The sequence below is a fragment of the Plecotus auritus genome (assembly GCF_963455305.1).
Source record: "Plecotus auritus genome assembly, chromosome: 2".
NCBI classification, from domain to species: Eukaryota; Metazoa; Chordata; class Mammalia; order Chiroptera; family Vespertilionidae; genus Plecotus; species Plecotus auritus.
The window spans coordinates 74,512,680-74,530,281 of NC_137771.1; the positions used below are offsets into that span (position 1 = coordinate 74,512,680).

The window sequence follows — 17,602 nt, forward strand, 5'->3', positions numbered from 1 at the left end:
CCTCTGCCATTTTTAATTGGATGGTTTTTGAGTGTTAAGCTGTATGAGTTCCCTATATATTTTGGGTATTAACCCCTTATCAGGGATACCATTTGCAAATATTTTCTCCTATTCAGTAGGTTGTCTTTTTGTTGTTGTTTCCTTTGTTGTACAAAAACTTTTAAAATTTGATATAGTTTTTATTTTTGTTGTTGCCCTTGCCAAAGGAGACATATCGAAAAAGGTATTTCTAAGACTGATGTCAGAGTTTGCCTGTTTTCTTCTAGAAGTTTTATTTCAGGTCTTACATTTAAGTCTTTAACCCATTTTATTTTCATATATGGTCTAAGAAGGTGGTCCAATTTCTCTTTTACATTTATCTGTCCAGTTTTTTCCAGTACCACTATTGAAGACTGTAGTGAAAGTTGTGATAAAGCTTCACATTCCAGAGGTAAGCTATGACTTATTCTTCTACTAACTCATTTTCTCTTTCCTTAATGAATAAGACGTCAAAATTTCAGAATGTTGCATGGGGTTTGAGGTCAGAAATTTGGTGCCTGAGTCCTACCAGTCCCTGCTTTGCAAATCTTCTAAGTAGGTTGTAACCATAAGGAAGAACTGCCAAAGTGGAAGTACCACTCAGGGTGCTAGGAGAGCACCCTGACTGCAGGACTTCTCAAGTAAGCCATAAATAATCCATCATCCCTTACCTTTAATAGAAAAAGTCTGGCTCAGGAATGCCACAAGTTCTATTTCCGCTTGTTTGGAAGAGGGTGACAGGCTTCTCCCTAATAGGGCAAGGGTGACTACACATGGTAACCTCTTAATACAGCAACCTTATTCACTACAATCTGGTAACTTTCCTTACCTTAGAGAGCGACTATGAAGGAGGTACGTGGGAAGTAGAACATCCTAAATACTACATGCTGAGGCCATTTAACCATGCTAGAACCTTCAGTGACACACAACATTTGTGGGTTTTGTTTTGGTTTTATAGCAATTTTTATGTTATACTGTTTAAACTAAGAAAAATTTCAATTATCATTCTACTTTTAAGAGAACATTACAAGGTGCCAGACATGTTGGGGAAGCGTTTCAAACCTTCCAGATTTGCTTAGCTGTCAGCTGAATACTACCAATTCAATAGCATGTAAAAGCACCAAGCCGTGCCCCATCAAATCACGAGATACAATGAAAACAATGGTTATTTTGAGTCACTGATTTTTGGGGTAATTTGTAATGCAGTGGTAAATGGAACGAACATGCACTATGAACCACCCATTACCTGAGGCTAAAACAGTTTTTGTCTTACAGGTGGTATTTAGTATTAATAACCTTTTCCATTTCAGAAACTCCCCATACCTAATTTCACATTTCATTTTGAGGTATTTTCTTTGATAAAACACTGATCTGCTATGACATTTAATTACAGGTCATGCTATTGACCCTGCTTCATGGAAACTATTAGTAAGTGGAAGCATTCCTTCTTTATTTTTAAAATACGAAATATTTCTTTACTTTTAAATTGTGTAACAATGAGATGAATTTTACACTTTAATTAGATGCTTAAGGAATTGATTACCTAGAAAGTCTTTTTTGTTTTAACACTAACTGAAAATGTTATAGGTAGTTATTCTGAATAGTTGCCATTGCTTGAGACTGAATTGCAATAGTATTAAAATTTTTTTCATATGAGCACGTTTTCTTCTAACTTGCTATTTCTAAGAGTAGGATCCCATGAATTTATCCCCAAACTTTACTCAAGGTTCTATTGAACTTTTCTATACAGCCTCCCTGCCCCCTACCCCTTTTCATTTTCTTAAAACTCTGCCATTTATGGTCTAGATAGCCAAGTATTGCCTCTCATCTCACATTGTTGTTATGGGAAGGACCCAAGGACGTTTTCTCAGGTCTTAATAATAGGAATGTTTCTTTAGAGTAGTTGTTTTTATCTTATGGCAGAACACTGACACCGAACTGATTTTTGTGTTAGATGTTAGAAAGTTCACAGCCCACCTTTACCATATGTGTCACAGAATTGTTTTATTAACTTTCACCCTGGCTTCATCTAATTTCTTCCATCTTCAATTTCCTTTCTCTAATTTCTTCACTTAAAAAAATAGCTGTGTTGTATGCATTTTTTAAGTAAGTTGTCTTAAAAACATTTTGAAACAAGAGAGGCTATTTTAGAAATCGTTCAAGATCTTAAGGTATTTTGAAAGTCCTCTTTTCATCAGCTTTAACCCAATCTTTCTAGGTAGTCTTCATTATTTTTTAAGTCCTTTTGTATCATTCCTTTAGTTTCAACTATGATTTTTATACTGGCCACAAGTAGATCTGTGTATCTCAGTCCAGATCTCTGTATTTTTTGGACCTAAATTTACAGCTAACAAAAGAGCATTTCCTGTCTACTATCTTTCCCTTACACACACCCCACCCCCTACATCTTTAATTAAAATACTGTTAATTACAATATGGTTACATATATCTTTGATCATAAAGTTTTTTGAATATGTCAACAAAAGTTATACTTTCTAAATCTCTTTTAATTCAATTTTCTTTAATAACCAAGCATTGAAAACTTTACAAAATGTCCATTAAATTTGTTAAAGTTCTTTTCCTTTTTCCCCCTCTATGGGTCTAAGCATGGGTGGGATTTTTGTAGATGCATCAACTTTTACTCCAAGGGGCACATGATCGAATATCACTCAAATCACCTTTTCCAAACAGAAAAATCCCTATAAATAAGTAGGGCCAGTCTATGTTAATTTTTTGTGATGGTGTTAGTTTCGAAAGACATCTTTAGTAAATAAATAAAGGGGAGAGGTAAAATACTGTGGCTTGCTTGGCGAATCTTAATTGCGAAATTTCTTCTTCTTTCGGAACTTCTTTCCTGCTGCATTTGCTGTTTTTTCAGCCATGATCTCTGAGTACTTCCTTCGGTTATATCTAAAAATAAAAACCAAACTTTTAAGTTCTAAAGTATGACAAATCAGACTTTAGAAGGTAATGTAACATTTTGGGGAGGTGGAACCCACTTTTAAATCTCAAATTTTTTGTGTGTGCATTTTTACCATCTATTCATCACATTTGTACTAAGTTCCTGTGTGTGCATTTTTACCATCTATTCATTATATTTGTACTAAGTTCCACCATGTGTAAGGAGCCATACTAGGAGTTGGGGACAGAGGAGTGAACCAGACAGTCAAACTCCCTGCCCTCATGGAGCCTATAGTCTAGTGAGAAAAAATGACAACTATAGAGGGAAGCTTTTGAAAATTTTCAGTCACTAGAAACTCAGGCACTACATCCAGCTAATATCAAATGCTTTAAATATTTTTGTGGGATAAAAATGTAAATAAAGGACTAAGTAAAACAGAAAGTTTGCACTTACCAGTAAACACACAACATACTTCTTAGAACCTTAAGAAATATACCAAAGACCAATGGTTTTCAAAATATGGTCTGGGAATGAGACCCTTCCAGGAGTCCATTAAGTAAAACACTATTTTACAAGTATACTAAGACATTGTTGCTTACCACATGTGTACAAGGAAGTTTTCCTGAGGCTACACACACAATGTGTTATATCACAACAGACTGACACAGAAGCAGGTATGAGGCTCCAACTGTCTTTAAGCCAGACATTAAAGAGTTTAAATTTAATTATTTTTGTTTTGTTCATGAAAATGTTAATGTGTAATGGGTTTATTATTTTAAAATGAATTGATAAATATTCTTAAAGTTTCTAAATTCTAATTTCCATTATGGTAAATATTGATAAATGTAACCCACAGAACACAAGTTCTCTGGGTCTCCAATAATTCTTCAGAGTGTAAAGGCATCCTCAGACCAGAGAATTGCTACTATAGACTATATTTCCCCATTGGGCTTTGGCAACACAGAAGCACAATTTATTGCAGAAAAATAATGCTGTGGTAGCTAGAAGCTGTCAGTCCACAGTTAATTACGAAGTTAAAAAATTCTCTAAACATACAAAATTCCTTTGTTCTAAAGCACATTCACTGTGTTAAATAAATGTTATCACATTACTAAAGCCAAGGATTAGCTAAAATTCTCTCTAAAACAGACACTATTTAAGCCTTTACAACTTTACAGCCCATTCAATCCCCAAAACACAATTTATACAGACTTTCTAACAAATCTAAGGTTAGATTAAAAATGAAACAAAGCTAGCCCTGACCAGGGAGCTCAGCTGGTTAAAGCATCATTACAACAGGCCAAGGTTTTGGGTTCGATCCCTGGTCAGGGCACATACAGGAATCAACCAATGAATGAATAGTAAGTGGAACAACAAATTGATGTTTCACTCTTTCTCTCTCTCCCTACCCTCCTCTCTCTATCTCTAAAATCAATAAAAATAATTTGAAAAAAAAAAAAATGAAACAAAACCAAAAACCACATAACAAAGAAAAGCACATTTTCCATACCCACAATCTATATTATTTTTAGAACCCTTGATAAATATTTTCACTTTTGCTATTAAACCAATCTGGGACTTTGGCAGAGGTATGCTTTTAAATCTCCTATAATATACTAGAGGCCCGATGCACAAAATTCGTGCATGGAGGGGCGGGGGGGTAGTCCCTCAGCCCGGCCTGCACCTTCTCCAATTTGGGACCCCTCAGGGGATGGCGGTTGGACATCCCTCTCGCAATCCGGGACCACTGGCTCCTAACCACTCACCTGCCTGCCTGCCTGATCACCCCTAACCCCTCTGCCTGCCGGCCTGATCGCTCCTAACTGCTCCTCTGCAGGCCTGATCGCCTCTAAGTGCCTCTGCCTCGGCCCCCTGCCACCGTGGCTTTGTCTGGAAGGAGGACCAGAAGACTGGAAGATGTCCCAGTCGACCCGGTTTAATTAGCATATTACCCTTTTTATTAGTATAGATAAGTAGCTGCTTCAAGGAGCTTTAAACATATTCAAATTATTCCCATCTTTAAAAATCCTCTTAAGTCACATCTACTAGCCCTGCCTCTCTCTTCCTCTTCACAACAGAACTTCAGAGAGTTATGTCCATTTCTTCATTTTCTTTTTTTAAATTGTTGAGACTTCTTAAATGTCTTTTTTATTTTAAAAAATATTTTTTTTTTATTTATTTCAGAGAGAAAGGGAGAGGGAGAGAGAGATAGAAACATCAATGATGAGAGAGAATCACTGATCGGCTGCCTCCTGCATGCCACTTACTGGGGATCGAGCCTAAAATCTGGTCATGTACCCTGACCCAAAATCGAACAGTGACCTCCTGTTCGACACTCAACCATTAAGCCACAAAAACCATGCCATTTCTTCATTTTCAACTCACTCTCCAGTTGTTTTCTTCCCCATCACTCCCCTAAAGCCCCTGCCAAAGTTACTGTAACTAAATCCAAAGGAAGTTTTTTTAGTTCTTATCACTCAGCAGCATTTCTGTTAATCACTCCCTCTGGCTTATACCTGCTTAAAACATTCTCTTTCCTTGACTTCTATGTCATTGTGTCCTCCTGGTTTTCTTAATATCCCCCTGGCTATTCTTTCCTAGTCTTCTTTGCAGGTTCATTCATCTCTAGCCAGTCAAATATTTTCATCTCTCTTTAGAAGCAGTAGTTCTAAACTGGGAATGCTTATGCTCTGCAGGGGACATTTGGAAATGTCTGAAGACATTTTTATTGTTATGAATGGAGTATTGATACTGGCATATAGTGGGAAGAGGCCAAGGAGGCTGTTAAACATCCTACAATGCACTAAGAAAGTCCCTCCTAATAAAGAATTATCCCATCCAAAATGTAAGTAGTGCTGCTGTTGAGAAAGCATGCTAACATAAAGCATTTAAAAATATCTGAAATTTTAAGTTTACGCACATTCTAAAGGAAAGCATACATATTATAAAGTGAAACATAAATTCCTTTACCTTCTAAACTCAGAATCGGCCAGCAGTTCTTCCACAATAGTTTTCTTCCTTTGCTTCTTGGGAATTCGTGAATGGTAGAAGTCAGCTGGATTGTCAACAATGGTGCCAATCTATGAGCAATTGATAAAATAAGTCATATGACACCTGAATGCAATGTTGCCTTCCTATTTCAGAGTAGCTCTTACAAAGTGTATTTATAGAAGTGAAAAACATAAGCATACATTACACCAACATTAAAGTTAATTTTTCCCATTTTTAAGAGCAAAAATAAATCACCTATTCAATCTGCCTAATGACATTTCTTCATTAGTTTATAATAAACCCAAAATTCCTTATATAATTTAGTGCTAGACAGTAAATTCTTGATGAACAGTGTAATTAGAGGAAAAAAGTGAGACAGATAATATAAACTCGTTTTAGCTTCCCAATTTAATGAAATTGACACATAAATTCTACTTCACACCTATTTCATCTCCTAGATTATTATAAATGCTGCCAGCTTAGAACCTTCTTATTGACCATTCTTCATTAGTTCATAGATTCAAACAAGTAAATTTTACCGAGTGTCTACTATGTGCCAGGCACTGTCCTAGATATAGGGAAGCAAAGATAAAGATCTTATGGTCCCTGGCAGTGAGTAGCCCAGTCTTAGAAGGAAGATCCACAGATCGGTAACTACAAAATTAAAGCATAACACAGTATTATGCTGAACAAAAGATTACAATGCTCTAAAAACTGAGTGACCAATTGTGTCTAAGAGAGAGAAAGGTTTCACAAAGGATGACATTTTAGCTTGGATTTATATGGGTAAAATTTCACCAGCAAACATGGCAGAGCCAAGCACACGCAAAGTCAAATGCCAACAGCAGTCTGTGCATATTCCGAGAAGACTGAATAGTTGAGTGTGTTCACACGTAAGAGGGCTATGTGACAAAGTGAGGGCTGGTGAACTGGTTTGGGTGCAGATTGTGAAAGGCCCTATCAAGGTCACAAAGAATCACTGAAGTTATCATTAAGTGATATTTGTGCTATCACTGAACAGATTGCCCCTTTTTTAGAATAACAGGCTGCAATATGGAGGATGTCCTAGAAGGGAGGGCAGACTATTCTAATTAATAATCCAGATGAATGACATGAAAGGTAGTCAAGAACAAAATGAACTTGAGAGCTCCAGAGGATGACTCCATGACTCCACTGGACTTTCATCTGAAAATACTTTGAAAACCAATTTTTAACTTATTTTCTAGTTGCTTGGGGATATCCCTCTACCTTGAAAAGAAGAGTTGGTACAAATGATTCCCTCCTTCCCCCTCCATTCTGTATGAATTCTTGCTCATAAGCTAGTAGGATTCATAGATGGAACACCCACCTTATAGGTTCCTTAACTTTTAGAGAGCTGACCTAGGAACCTAGTTACCATCTGCAACACTGTCTCTATGGAAAGCCATTACAAGCTGGTGGCTGTATGAATTGGGTTCTGACCATTATACGGCCTGAGCAGATGTGCATTGCAAATATTCATCTATCTTAAGAGTAAACAGAAAGATCACACTATAATGCTTTCCAAGGTAAAATCCACAAAATGTCACCACCACTATTCTGTTTGCTTCATACCTGGAAGTACTTAGGGAAGCCATCCCTGTCGTTTTTCTTATAAAACCTTTTTGGGTCCATGCCAGCTCTCATCTTCAGTGCTTTGAGATCATTTTTTAGTTCATCTGTTAATTCTGGAGCTTTCATACCAAACCAGCCATCACCTGCTGTTTTTTGTCGTTCTTTCTGAAATTCAGATTTCAAAAATAAACAACATTCTAACTTTAATAAAGTGTATAAACTGTACCTTATTTCCCCAAAATTGTACACACAGAAAATTTCATTAATTAAAACAAATAAGGTGTTACTTTACAGAATGTATTAGTCTCCAAATTTATCTTGTATAAAAGGAATGAAACCACAAAAAGTGATCTCTCTAGTAAATTAGGTAAAGCATTACCAATTTCATACATGAGGGCTCCTTTAAATTTAATTTTGTATTTTAGTAAGAATTGCTGACTTACTAGGAGAATAACCCACAGCTTTAATTTCTATTGTCTAAAATAGCCTACACAAGAGATAATGTATAAAAACATTTTTGCTTCTGAAGCTTATATGTAAACATTAACACTTTTCTTTAGCCACTCAGGTATCTCAAAGTTACTCACTCCAACAGTCCAGAAATTTGTATTACTTCTTAAAAAATAAAAATAACCTGGACAGTGTGGCTCAGTGGTTGAGAGTCGAACTATGAACCAGGAGGTCACAGTTCCAATTCCCGGTCAGGGCACATGCCAGGGTTTCGAGCTTGATCCCCAGTGGGGGGGTGTGCAGGAGGCAGCCAATCAATGATTCTCTCTCATCATTGATGTTTCTATGTCTCTCTCCCTCTTCCTTCCTCTCTGAAATCAATAAAACTATACTTAAAAAAAAATAAAAATAATAAATTAGCCCTGGTCAGTGTGGCTAAGTTGGTTAAGCATCTCATCGCATGCACCGAAAGGTTGCCAATTCAATACCTGGTCAGGGCACATACCGAGATTTTAGGTTTAGTCCCCGTCAGTGTGCATATGGGAGGCAACTGATTGATATATATCTCTCTCTAAAATCAATTTTAAAAAAATATTAAAAAATTATTCTTTTAAAAACTCCTAGCAAGTGATTTGCTTAATTTTTTGTTGCATTCATACAACCAATATTATCAAGTATCTACCATGTGCCTAGGTGTTTCATATTAGAGACATTATTGGAGCACCGTCCTTAAATTTCCTCCAAACTCTCTCTTTTTTTTTTTAAAATATATTTTATAGATTTTTTTACAGAGAGGAAGAGAGAGGGATAGTTAGAAACATCGATGAGAGAGAAACATCGACCAGCTGCCTCCTGCACACCTCCTACTGGGGATGTGCCCGCAACCAAGGTACGTGCCCTTGACCGGAATCGAACCTGGGACCCTTCAGTCCGCAGGCCGACGCTCTATCCACTGAGCCAAACCGGTTTCGGCCAAACTCTCTTGATAACTTCTTTAGGCTTATCAGTTGAAATGTCAGATGGAAGCAAACCCCCCCACAACCACCCTATATCTTAATAAAAAAACCAGTTCATTTGGTAGATTAAATAGACCAGATTTTTAGCTGGCTACATTAAGTTCCCTACAACAGCCTGCAACAAACAGTTCTTGGCCTTTAGTGAATGGTACCTATAAGCCTAGAGGAATAGACAGTGATCTTGCATGCAATTGTCATTGTTTTTAAGGAAAAAAGTTGTATCTATGTGCACCATTCAGTGCACTTTCACTTTGTGAAAATCCATAAAACATGTATTATGGAACCACATTTTATAAGCCCTTAGGTATCAGTAACAATTTCCTTCAAAAAAAATATTTTAGTTGTATAACCATGTCATATATGAGCTGAACTTAAACATTCTAAATAATGAGTCACTGTACTTACTCTGCGTTGTTTTTGAAGTTGATGTTTTGATTCACGATATGGTGGGACACAGTAGTTTTTTTCAAAATCAGGAGTAATGATGGCTTTCTGCATAATCTGTGAAAATATTAAATTTGTTCTAAAATTACAAAATGTCATATAACTTTTTCATCATTTTTTGCCTTATTACGGAAACATCTCTCAGACTGAAGACTACTCCAAATATATTCACCTTTTAAAAAAAATGTTATTGATTTTGGAGAGAGAGGAAGGGAGAGGGATACGAACATCAGAGAGAAACATCAACATCAGCTGCCTCCTGCATGCCCCCCATTGGGGATAGAGCGTGCAACATAAGCATAGGCCTTGCCCAGGAAACTGAACTGGTGACCTCCTGGTGCACAGGTCAATGCTCAACCACTGGACCACAAATTAGCCGGGCTATATTAACCTTCTTCATGCAAAGTTGTACCTGTCTTTAAATTTGTGTATTATATTACAACTAGAGACCCAATGCACAAAATTCATGCAAGAGTAGGCCTTCCTTTCCCCGGCTGCCAGCACTGGCTTCCCTCTGGCACCCAGGACCCGGGCTTCCCGCAGGCTGCCAGCAGGCACCGGGGACCTGGGCTTCCCTTGCAGCCCCAGCTTCGTCCGGAAGGTCATCCGGAAGGACGTCCATTTAATTAGCAATATGCTTTTATTGTTATAGATAAAAATGTTTTAGAAAGCAAACTGAAGGATTATTTTAGGAAATCTATGAAATTGATCAGTTCAACTTTCTTTTACTAATCTGAATTTGCACACATTGGATTTATATTGTGTCCACTTGTATTTATTGGTGTGCAACCAGCCACCTGCACCAAACAACTGGAAAATAAAGATAATGGGAACAATGCCACAATGGCTCTTGAATCCCTGAAGAAAACCTGCCTGGTTTTTAGTTAAGTTCTTTAGATGTTGGTAAAACAGCTTGTAATCTGAGGAGACAGGCTAGACTATTAAGTACATGATACAGATTTTCGTTCAACAACATATACTTTTTATGTTATACTAATGAGATCATCCTATCTAGACAAATCTACTTTTTGCAACTCAGTGTATCTCAGATTATCTTTCAATGTCAATGAATACACAGGTCAACAATTTTCTTAATAGCTGTTATACACCACAGGTTTCCTTCTGACATTTAGTTTTAACAGTTTCTATTAAACATTTTTCCATTAATCATTATAAACACCACCTCTGCACACTTGTGATTACTTCTGTAAAACAAATTCCAAAATGTGTTATTTAAAAATTTTACAGGTAATGCTAAATTGCCTTGCATTCAAATAGTATAAACTCCTACCAACAGTTAATCAGGGCCCTTATCTTTATATTGCCACCAACACTGGGTATATTATCTTCTTGCATGTTGTCAGTGGTGTCTCTTGGCTATTTTCATTTGCTGTTGATCTTTACACATCAAGTCCTCTTCGGTGAGAATGCCTGTAGTTTTTTGTTTTTGTTTTGTTGCTTTTTTTTTTTTTTTTTTCATTTTAAATTAGGGTTGGGTTCTTACTAATTTGTAGAAATGTATTTTGTATCTTAGTGATATTAATGTGGTCCGTTACTTGTCTTTAAGGTGTTTTTAATTGCTTAACATGTTAAGCACCAAGCCTGTTTTGTCTTATTTCCCTTTAGCCCACGATATTCAATTTCTCCAATATGCTGGCTGCATCAGTTACTGACGAGGTCTGGACCAAAAGAACAGTGTCAGTCACCGGTGACTGACATGGTGCTTAACATGTTAAGTTTTAAAAAATTTTGTGTAGTCAGTCAAATCTGTTAATCTTTCCTAAATTACTTCTGCATTTTTTGTCCTTTTGCCTAGGATGATTAAATATTGTAATAAATACCATTTATGTGACTAAAAGAAGCCTCAGGGTAATTAGTAATTTCTCCCAGTGCAAGAACTAAAAAAGACTATTCCTTTGTCCTCAAATTAGTTCATAGGAATACAGCATATATTAATTTGGTCAATGACATTTGACATTATCAATTATTAATCCAGACATCCCCAATTCAGGTTTAGGCTTAGAAGTTTCTGAGTAGTACAATAGCAGTCTAGACTTTCCTATCACTCAGAAAAGAGAGCAAGCCATTTAACAAATTATTAAGAACTTGTTGTGTTTCAAGCACCATACTAGGGTTTAAGACAGTGGTTCTCCATTGGGAGCAATTGGCAGTATCTGAAGACATTTTTGGTGTTTGTGAATGTGTGTGTACATGGTGTGGAGTGTGTATGCTATTCGCATCTAGTGGGTAGAGGCCAAGTCTGCTGCTAAACATCTTATAATGCGCAGACACTCTCCCACAACAAACAATTATCCAGTCCAAAATGCAAATATTGTGAAGTTGAGAAATCCTGTTTTAGGAATATAAAGATAAAAGACAATAAAATAACAACTATATAACGATTAAATTAACAATAAAATAACGATTAATAATGGATTCAATAGATACTGGGTGTTGCAGAAGCACAAAGGAGGTTAGGGGAAGCACTAGGGTCAAAGAATGTTTCTCAAAGACAGTGATCTATCTCTACATTAGCCTGGGAAAGATCAAGGTATCTTTAGGTAACTATAGAAGTCTCTGATAGCAAGAACGCAGCAAGTGAATAGAGTTGGAGGAATAAAGGCACCTTAAAAGCTCTGAGGAACCACTGAAAGACAAACAGAATATCATGCTCAGATTTATGTTTTTAGGAAATCTAGGAAAAGAATGGAGAATAGCTTGAAGAACAATGAGTAAGAAGGCTATTGCAGTAGTCTAAAGGCCTGCATGAGCCAGTGAAGTGGGGTGAAAGGAGGGAATAGAATAGAAAGTATGTAAGCCTTGTAGCCTAGGCTTTTTGATTGCAAAATGGAAAGATTTTGGCATCATTAACCATGATAGAGAATACAAGAGGAGCTGGTTCAGGCAGGGAATAGAGAAGTAGGGCCATTAATGAGGTCAAGTGCCTGAGCACATATGAAAGAACAGACAACAGACACCTGGATTTAAAGTCTTGAAGACCTGAAGAGGCAGCAAGGCTAGAAAAATAAATGTGAAGCTGTGCAAGGGGACAGCTAAAGCTACTCTATGATTTTCTTCTGCAATTAAATGTACAATTTTAAGTCTTTTTCTGGTGAGGGAGGCAGGCACTCACAGCCTTCAGATTCTCATCACAGTCCAGAACAGTTAAGAACTAAAAGTATAGCAAGAAAAGAGAAGAAAATATAACTCCCATAACTGATGGGTGCAAGAGAGTCATCCTTTGCAGCTAGGACTTCATAAAAAAGAGTAACGATTGTTCTGGAAAGAAGGAAAAAAGGAGCACAGCAGGCTTGATGTGATTTCACTGTAGGAAAATTGGTCTCTTATCAAGGACTAATCATTTCTACAAGTAATTGGCTAGTTCTATGTAACTGACCTCATTTTTCTTTTTCTCCTTGATCTGTGTTAGGGTTTTCTTGTTTGATTGTAGTTTGTCTGCATTAAAATTTATATACAAACCACCCAATTGCTTGATACTCAGACCAGGGTCTATGCTGCTGCTTGTCAACTTCAGACTGAAAGAGAAACGATCACTTAAAGATCAAATAATTAAATCAAAATGGAAACAATTAGACTATTTCAAAATCACTTTTTCTCCCTTCTCTCCCCCTTTACTGTTAACGACCAAAACAAATCCTTATCTTTACAATGAAGTTTTGAAAATCTGAACAAATACATAATCTAGTAAAAGACATTAAGAAAAAAATTCTGGGATGAATAATGAATTAAACAAAAAAGTTTTTTGGGAGCACATGCAAATTTATTCCCCAGATTTTCTTTAAGAGGATTAATGCCATATACCAGTGGTCAGCAAACTCATTAGTCAAGAGAGCCAAATATCAACAGTACAATGATTGAAATTTCTTTTGAGAGCCAAATTTTTTAAACTTAAACTTCTTCTAACGCCACTTCTTCCAAATAGACTCACCCAGGCTATGGTATTTTGTGGAAGAGCCACACTCAAGGGGCCAAAGAGCCGCATGTGGCTCGCGAGCCGCAGTTTGCCGACCACTGCCATATACCAATAGATTTCTTTTTATAAAGAAAAGAATTACAGAAAAGAAGATGAGTTGCCACTGGCAATTTGGCTCAACTTCATATGTAGGTAGTGAGTTAATAAACGTACATACTTTCATCTCTAAAACCAATGAGATAATACAGGAAGATAGTAACTCTGATAAAAATTAAAAATAAAACCAATGAGAAAGATAGGTTCTTCTACTCTGAATTTCCAAGTTATCCAAACTTAGAATATTCTGGGTAACCAAAGGATTTGGTAGTGCCGCTAAACCAAGTAAGTTTTAAACAGATGAGCATCCATATTTCCCACAGGAACTTTTAAAAAAATATGTCTTTCCCCAGACCTAACAAATTAGACTCTTCTGCTGTTGGTCTGGGGTCCTGCTATATTAACGTAATGAGAATTTCTACTTTATATTACTGAAAAGTCCTTTTTATAAGCAAGTATACTTGGACTTAGTCACTTTCTTTCCTAATTATTCATATAAACAGAGCAGCTAAAAGTTTTGATAATCAACCTTTACTGGAAAGTGAAATCATTCTATTGCAGTGTCTTTAAATTCTCAACCCTGAATGTACATTATAATTATACTACTATGGAGGACTGTGGCTTTTAAAAAATAAAAATGCCTAAGCCTATCCTCAGACTGATTTCACTAGGCATCCATTAATATGTAGTTCCTTATAAGGATGCCTGTATTTTGTGGATACACTGCTACCAGGGCCTATGCTTGGGAAAAACAAATTTAAAGCAGAGAAAAAGAAACTAAAGAAGTAGCACTAAACATTAATGCCTTTCAGTGGGTGACAGATGGCTTTTCTTTATTTTTCAACTTCTCTACAATCAACATATAGTAAAAAACAAATTCTTATTCTTCCCTTTTATATTACTATTAACAATCATGCAGGAAAATACTAACAAATGATTTTTAACATATCACCAAAAGAAGCACTTTTAGCTATCACTGTTGGGAAAAATATGACTAACATAGGCATCCAGAGAGATGAAGGAAATTCTGGATAAAAGAGCTCTTCCATATAGAACTCGAGGCAATAATTTTCTCAATTCCCTGGCTTTTTAATATTTTATATTTTTATGGTAAATTAGCCACTTGAAATATGTATCAAAAACTTAATTTTTAAAATAAAGGCAAGACTTACAGTTTAGACGTTGTGCCACTTAGTAAGTCATCTTCATCACTAAACTCATCTTCATTTTCATCTTGGTCTGATGGTTCTTCACTTTTTTCATCCTCCTCTTTTTCTTCCTCAAAGGCAACCTCACTTGCCTTGTCTTCCTCATCCAAGTAAAAATTTTTATCAGCACTTAATCCAGGAGTTGTGTCAATTACAAACAATGCATTGTCACATAACTTATTTTCTGAGTCTCCATGTAATGAGCCCCTTTGAACACTATTTTCAACAAAACACATAGTATCCTCTTCATTTTCACTGTTTTCAGACTGCTGGCTTTCATCACTGCTGAGAAGTAATAAAACAGAATCATCCTGAGATGTGTTGAGCTCAGACTTGTACAGTTTGGTATCACACTCAAAATCTACATCTCTTTCTTCATTCATGTCTTCACTATCAGCTATAATTGTGCACTCTTCTTCATCACTACCACCACCATCACTAGATGTGAAGTCACTTCTTTTTATGGTGCTCTTTCTCTCTTCAGTCCATCTGTCTATTTCCACAACTGCAAATGTTTGAGCTAATGATTTCATTATAGCCTCAGAGTTTAGACTTGAGGGCTTTGATGTAGTTTTGTTATTTTGGGGGGTTGAATGCCTTTGAGAAATTAACTGCTGAAGGCCCGCATCCTCAAGTTCAGGAAAACTCTTCAACTCAGAATTTTTCTCATTAATTTCTTTCCCCTTATCTATCATTCCTTCAGCTTCTTCATCTAAACTCTTACAATTCTGCTTTGTTATTTCCTTGAGAGGTGCAACATTGGCCTGTTTTTCCTTTTTTATATTAAAATGTTGGCATTTTTGCACTGTTGGTTTTTTTCCTGACTTTCCATGGAAGGAATCATTATCAATGTCATTATAGATTTCATTAGAGAAATTTGGCTTATTTATCTGAGAAGGAGTTCTTGCTTGCAAACAAGAAGTTTGTTTAGTATCTGAATTCATAGATGTATTTATCATTTGCTTTTCATTTCCTGGTATACTTTTAGTATCTTTCTCCTCTGTTTGTGCCTGTAATTTCCTCTGCATACTCCTTGTTGTTCTAGTAGCAATTCCAGAAAATGTAGACATTTCTGAGCATGATGATTCAGCATCAGAAATAGCTTCTGAATGTAATTCTTGGCTTGGATCTGTTAGGGATTTAGCCTTACTTCTGGTTCTCGTAGAAGGCACAATTCTAGAAATACCTGAAACATGGGATTCTGCTTCAGAGACTTCTTCTTCAGTATGAGACTCACTTACTGAAGTTGTTTTCAGCCTTTTCCTAACACTGGACACTGGGGTGCATGCAACTAAGATTTGCCTTCTCCTAGTTATTCTTAAAATGGAATTCTGGGGCTCAGATACAGAACAACAATTTGACTCTGCTTCAGAGGTCTCTCCATCAGTAGCTGGTTTGTTCATTTCTGATAATGAGGCTCTAGTTCTGCTCTTCCTCTTTCCAGTTTTAGGAGTTTTAGGGATTGGACTTTGTTTCCTATTGCTCTGTGATTCAGCAGTACTTGAGTCATCAGATGGAGATTCCTTCCTGCCTTTTGGATTCGACTGAATTCCTTCAGCAGAATTCTGTAAGCCAGAGAACACACACTGTTAATTTAGGTAGGGCTAGGACATGGGCAAGGTGAGTGAGGCACTACCCTCAGGAGCAAATTTTAAGACAGCACTAAAAAAACTAAGTAAACTAGAAGCACTAAAAAAAAAACCTCAGTAAACTAGATGAACACAAAACCCAACACCACCATCCATTATTTAAAAAAACTTATATACTGTATCTGTCCCTGCATTTGCAGGGCCCTGCTTCACTCGCCTCACCCAAGTCCTTGAGTCTGCTTTAGAGAGCAAAATAATAACAACAACAACAGAAAATATTTCTACAGCTAAAAAATGTCAAATATTCTAGATGGACCTATATTCCGAAACATATGGGGAGGAGGGAATAAGGAGACTATTATCTCTGAGCAAAGATATGTTTAGGAACACACACCAATAGAACTGGTCGCTGCCCTTACCTTTACATACGTAAGAGAATTAACGTTCGTTTTCCTTCATCACAGAATCAGAGGTAGCAACAACTAGCGCCACCGAGAGCCACGAGGCGGCATCACGGTAGACCTCCCCACGCCAAAAGGAGGTGCTGTGGGATCACCGCCAGCCTCCCCATGAGAAAAAGTGCCCTTCACTCCAAACCCGCTAAATTAGCTCACGCTTGGTGGCCAAAATAAATCCTTAGTACGGTGTTAATAGTAAAGTTAAAAGGTCTGAGCTGTTCATCTGCACTGGAGCTGAACTACCCAAAGCAAGTTAACTAACCTCTCGGTTCCACACTAAGGACCGCCTTAAAGACAGCAAAGGAAGTGACAAGCGCAGCGACGGCCGGTACGCAGCGACGGCCGGTACGCAGCGACGGCCGGTACGCAGCCCCGCGCCGCAGGCTTGACCTGATGCTCCAGCATCAGGGGCGCCGGCCCCCCGCCCGCCCCCCCGCCCCGCAACACACACTGCGCGGGACCCTGGCGCCGTCCCCCGCCCCCTCCCTGGGCGCCACTAGGCGAAGCGGCGAGCAGAAGTGAGGGAGCCTCGCTATTTCCTACCTTCTGCCTGGAGCTTTCAGGAGACGTAGCTTGGATGTCGGCCTGAGGCCGCGCCGACCTGGTGACCACCATCTCACCGGCTGGCAGCCACCTGGCCTATCTCGGTTCCGGAGCCACGGAAGTGCGTCAGAGAAGGGTCTCGCTCACGGTTCCCGCGATAATTGCGGATTTCGCGAGAACCTCTTCCCTACCTCCGCCCGCCTGCCGAGTTCCGGCGGTCCCGGGGATTCCCTGAGATTCCCAAGGACACGGGGTTTAGCGTTTTCTCCGGGCGTACCATCCTTTTGCAGGGAGAGCACGTTGTGGGGCCGGTAACACTCGCAGTGACAGAGGCCTTCGTCCCCGTTTCCCCTTCTCCAT

The 17,602-nt window shown here is 37.8% G+C and overlaps 1 protein-coding gene across 3 annotated transcripts; it reads right to left on the bottom strand.

Annotated features, from left to right (window-relative positions):
- Positions 1–960: 960 nt before the first annotated feature.
- DNTTIP2 (deoxynucleotidyltransferase terminal interacting protein 2) lies at positions 961–17,401 on the bottom strand. 3 transcript variants are annotated; one of them, XM_080658378.1, is made up of 7 exons: positions 17,243–17,401; positions 14,617–16,217; positions 12,812–12,950; positions 9,376–9,471; positions 7,505–7,669; positions 5,891–6,000; positions 961–2,928 (listed from the first exon to the last, which is right to left on the bottom strand). In XM_080658378.1, the coding sequence occupies exons 1-7, from the start codon at positions 17,312–17,314 to the stop codon at positions 2,835–2,837; spliced, it is 2,277 nt and encodes a 758-aa protein (XP_080514504.1). In that variant the 5' UTR covers positions 17,315–17,401; the 3' UTR covers positions 961–2,834. The 3 variants fall into 3 exon arrangements, 2 of the variants coding, with proteins under 2 accessions (XP_080514504.1, XP_080514505.1); XM_080658379.1 differs by lacking the exon at positions 17,243–17,401 and adding an exon at positions 16,661–17,027; XR_013960052.1 differs by lacking the exons at positions 961–2,928; positions 5,891–6,000; positions 7,505–7,669; positions 9,376–9,471 and adding an exon at positions 10,898–10,994 and having other exon boundaries at positions 11,139–12,950.
- Positions 17,402–17,602: the final 201 nt, after the last annotated feature.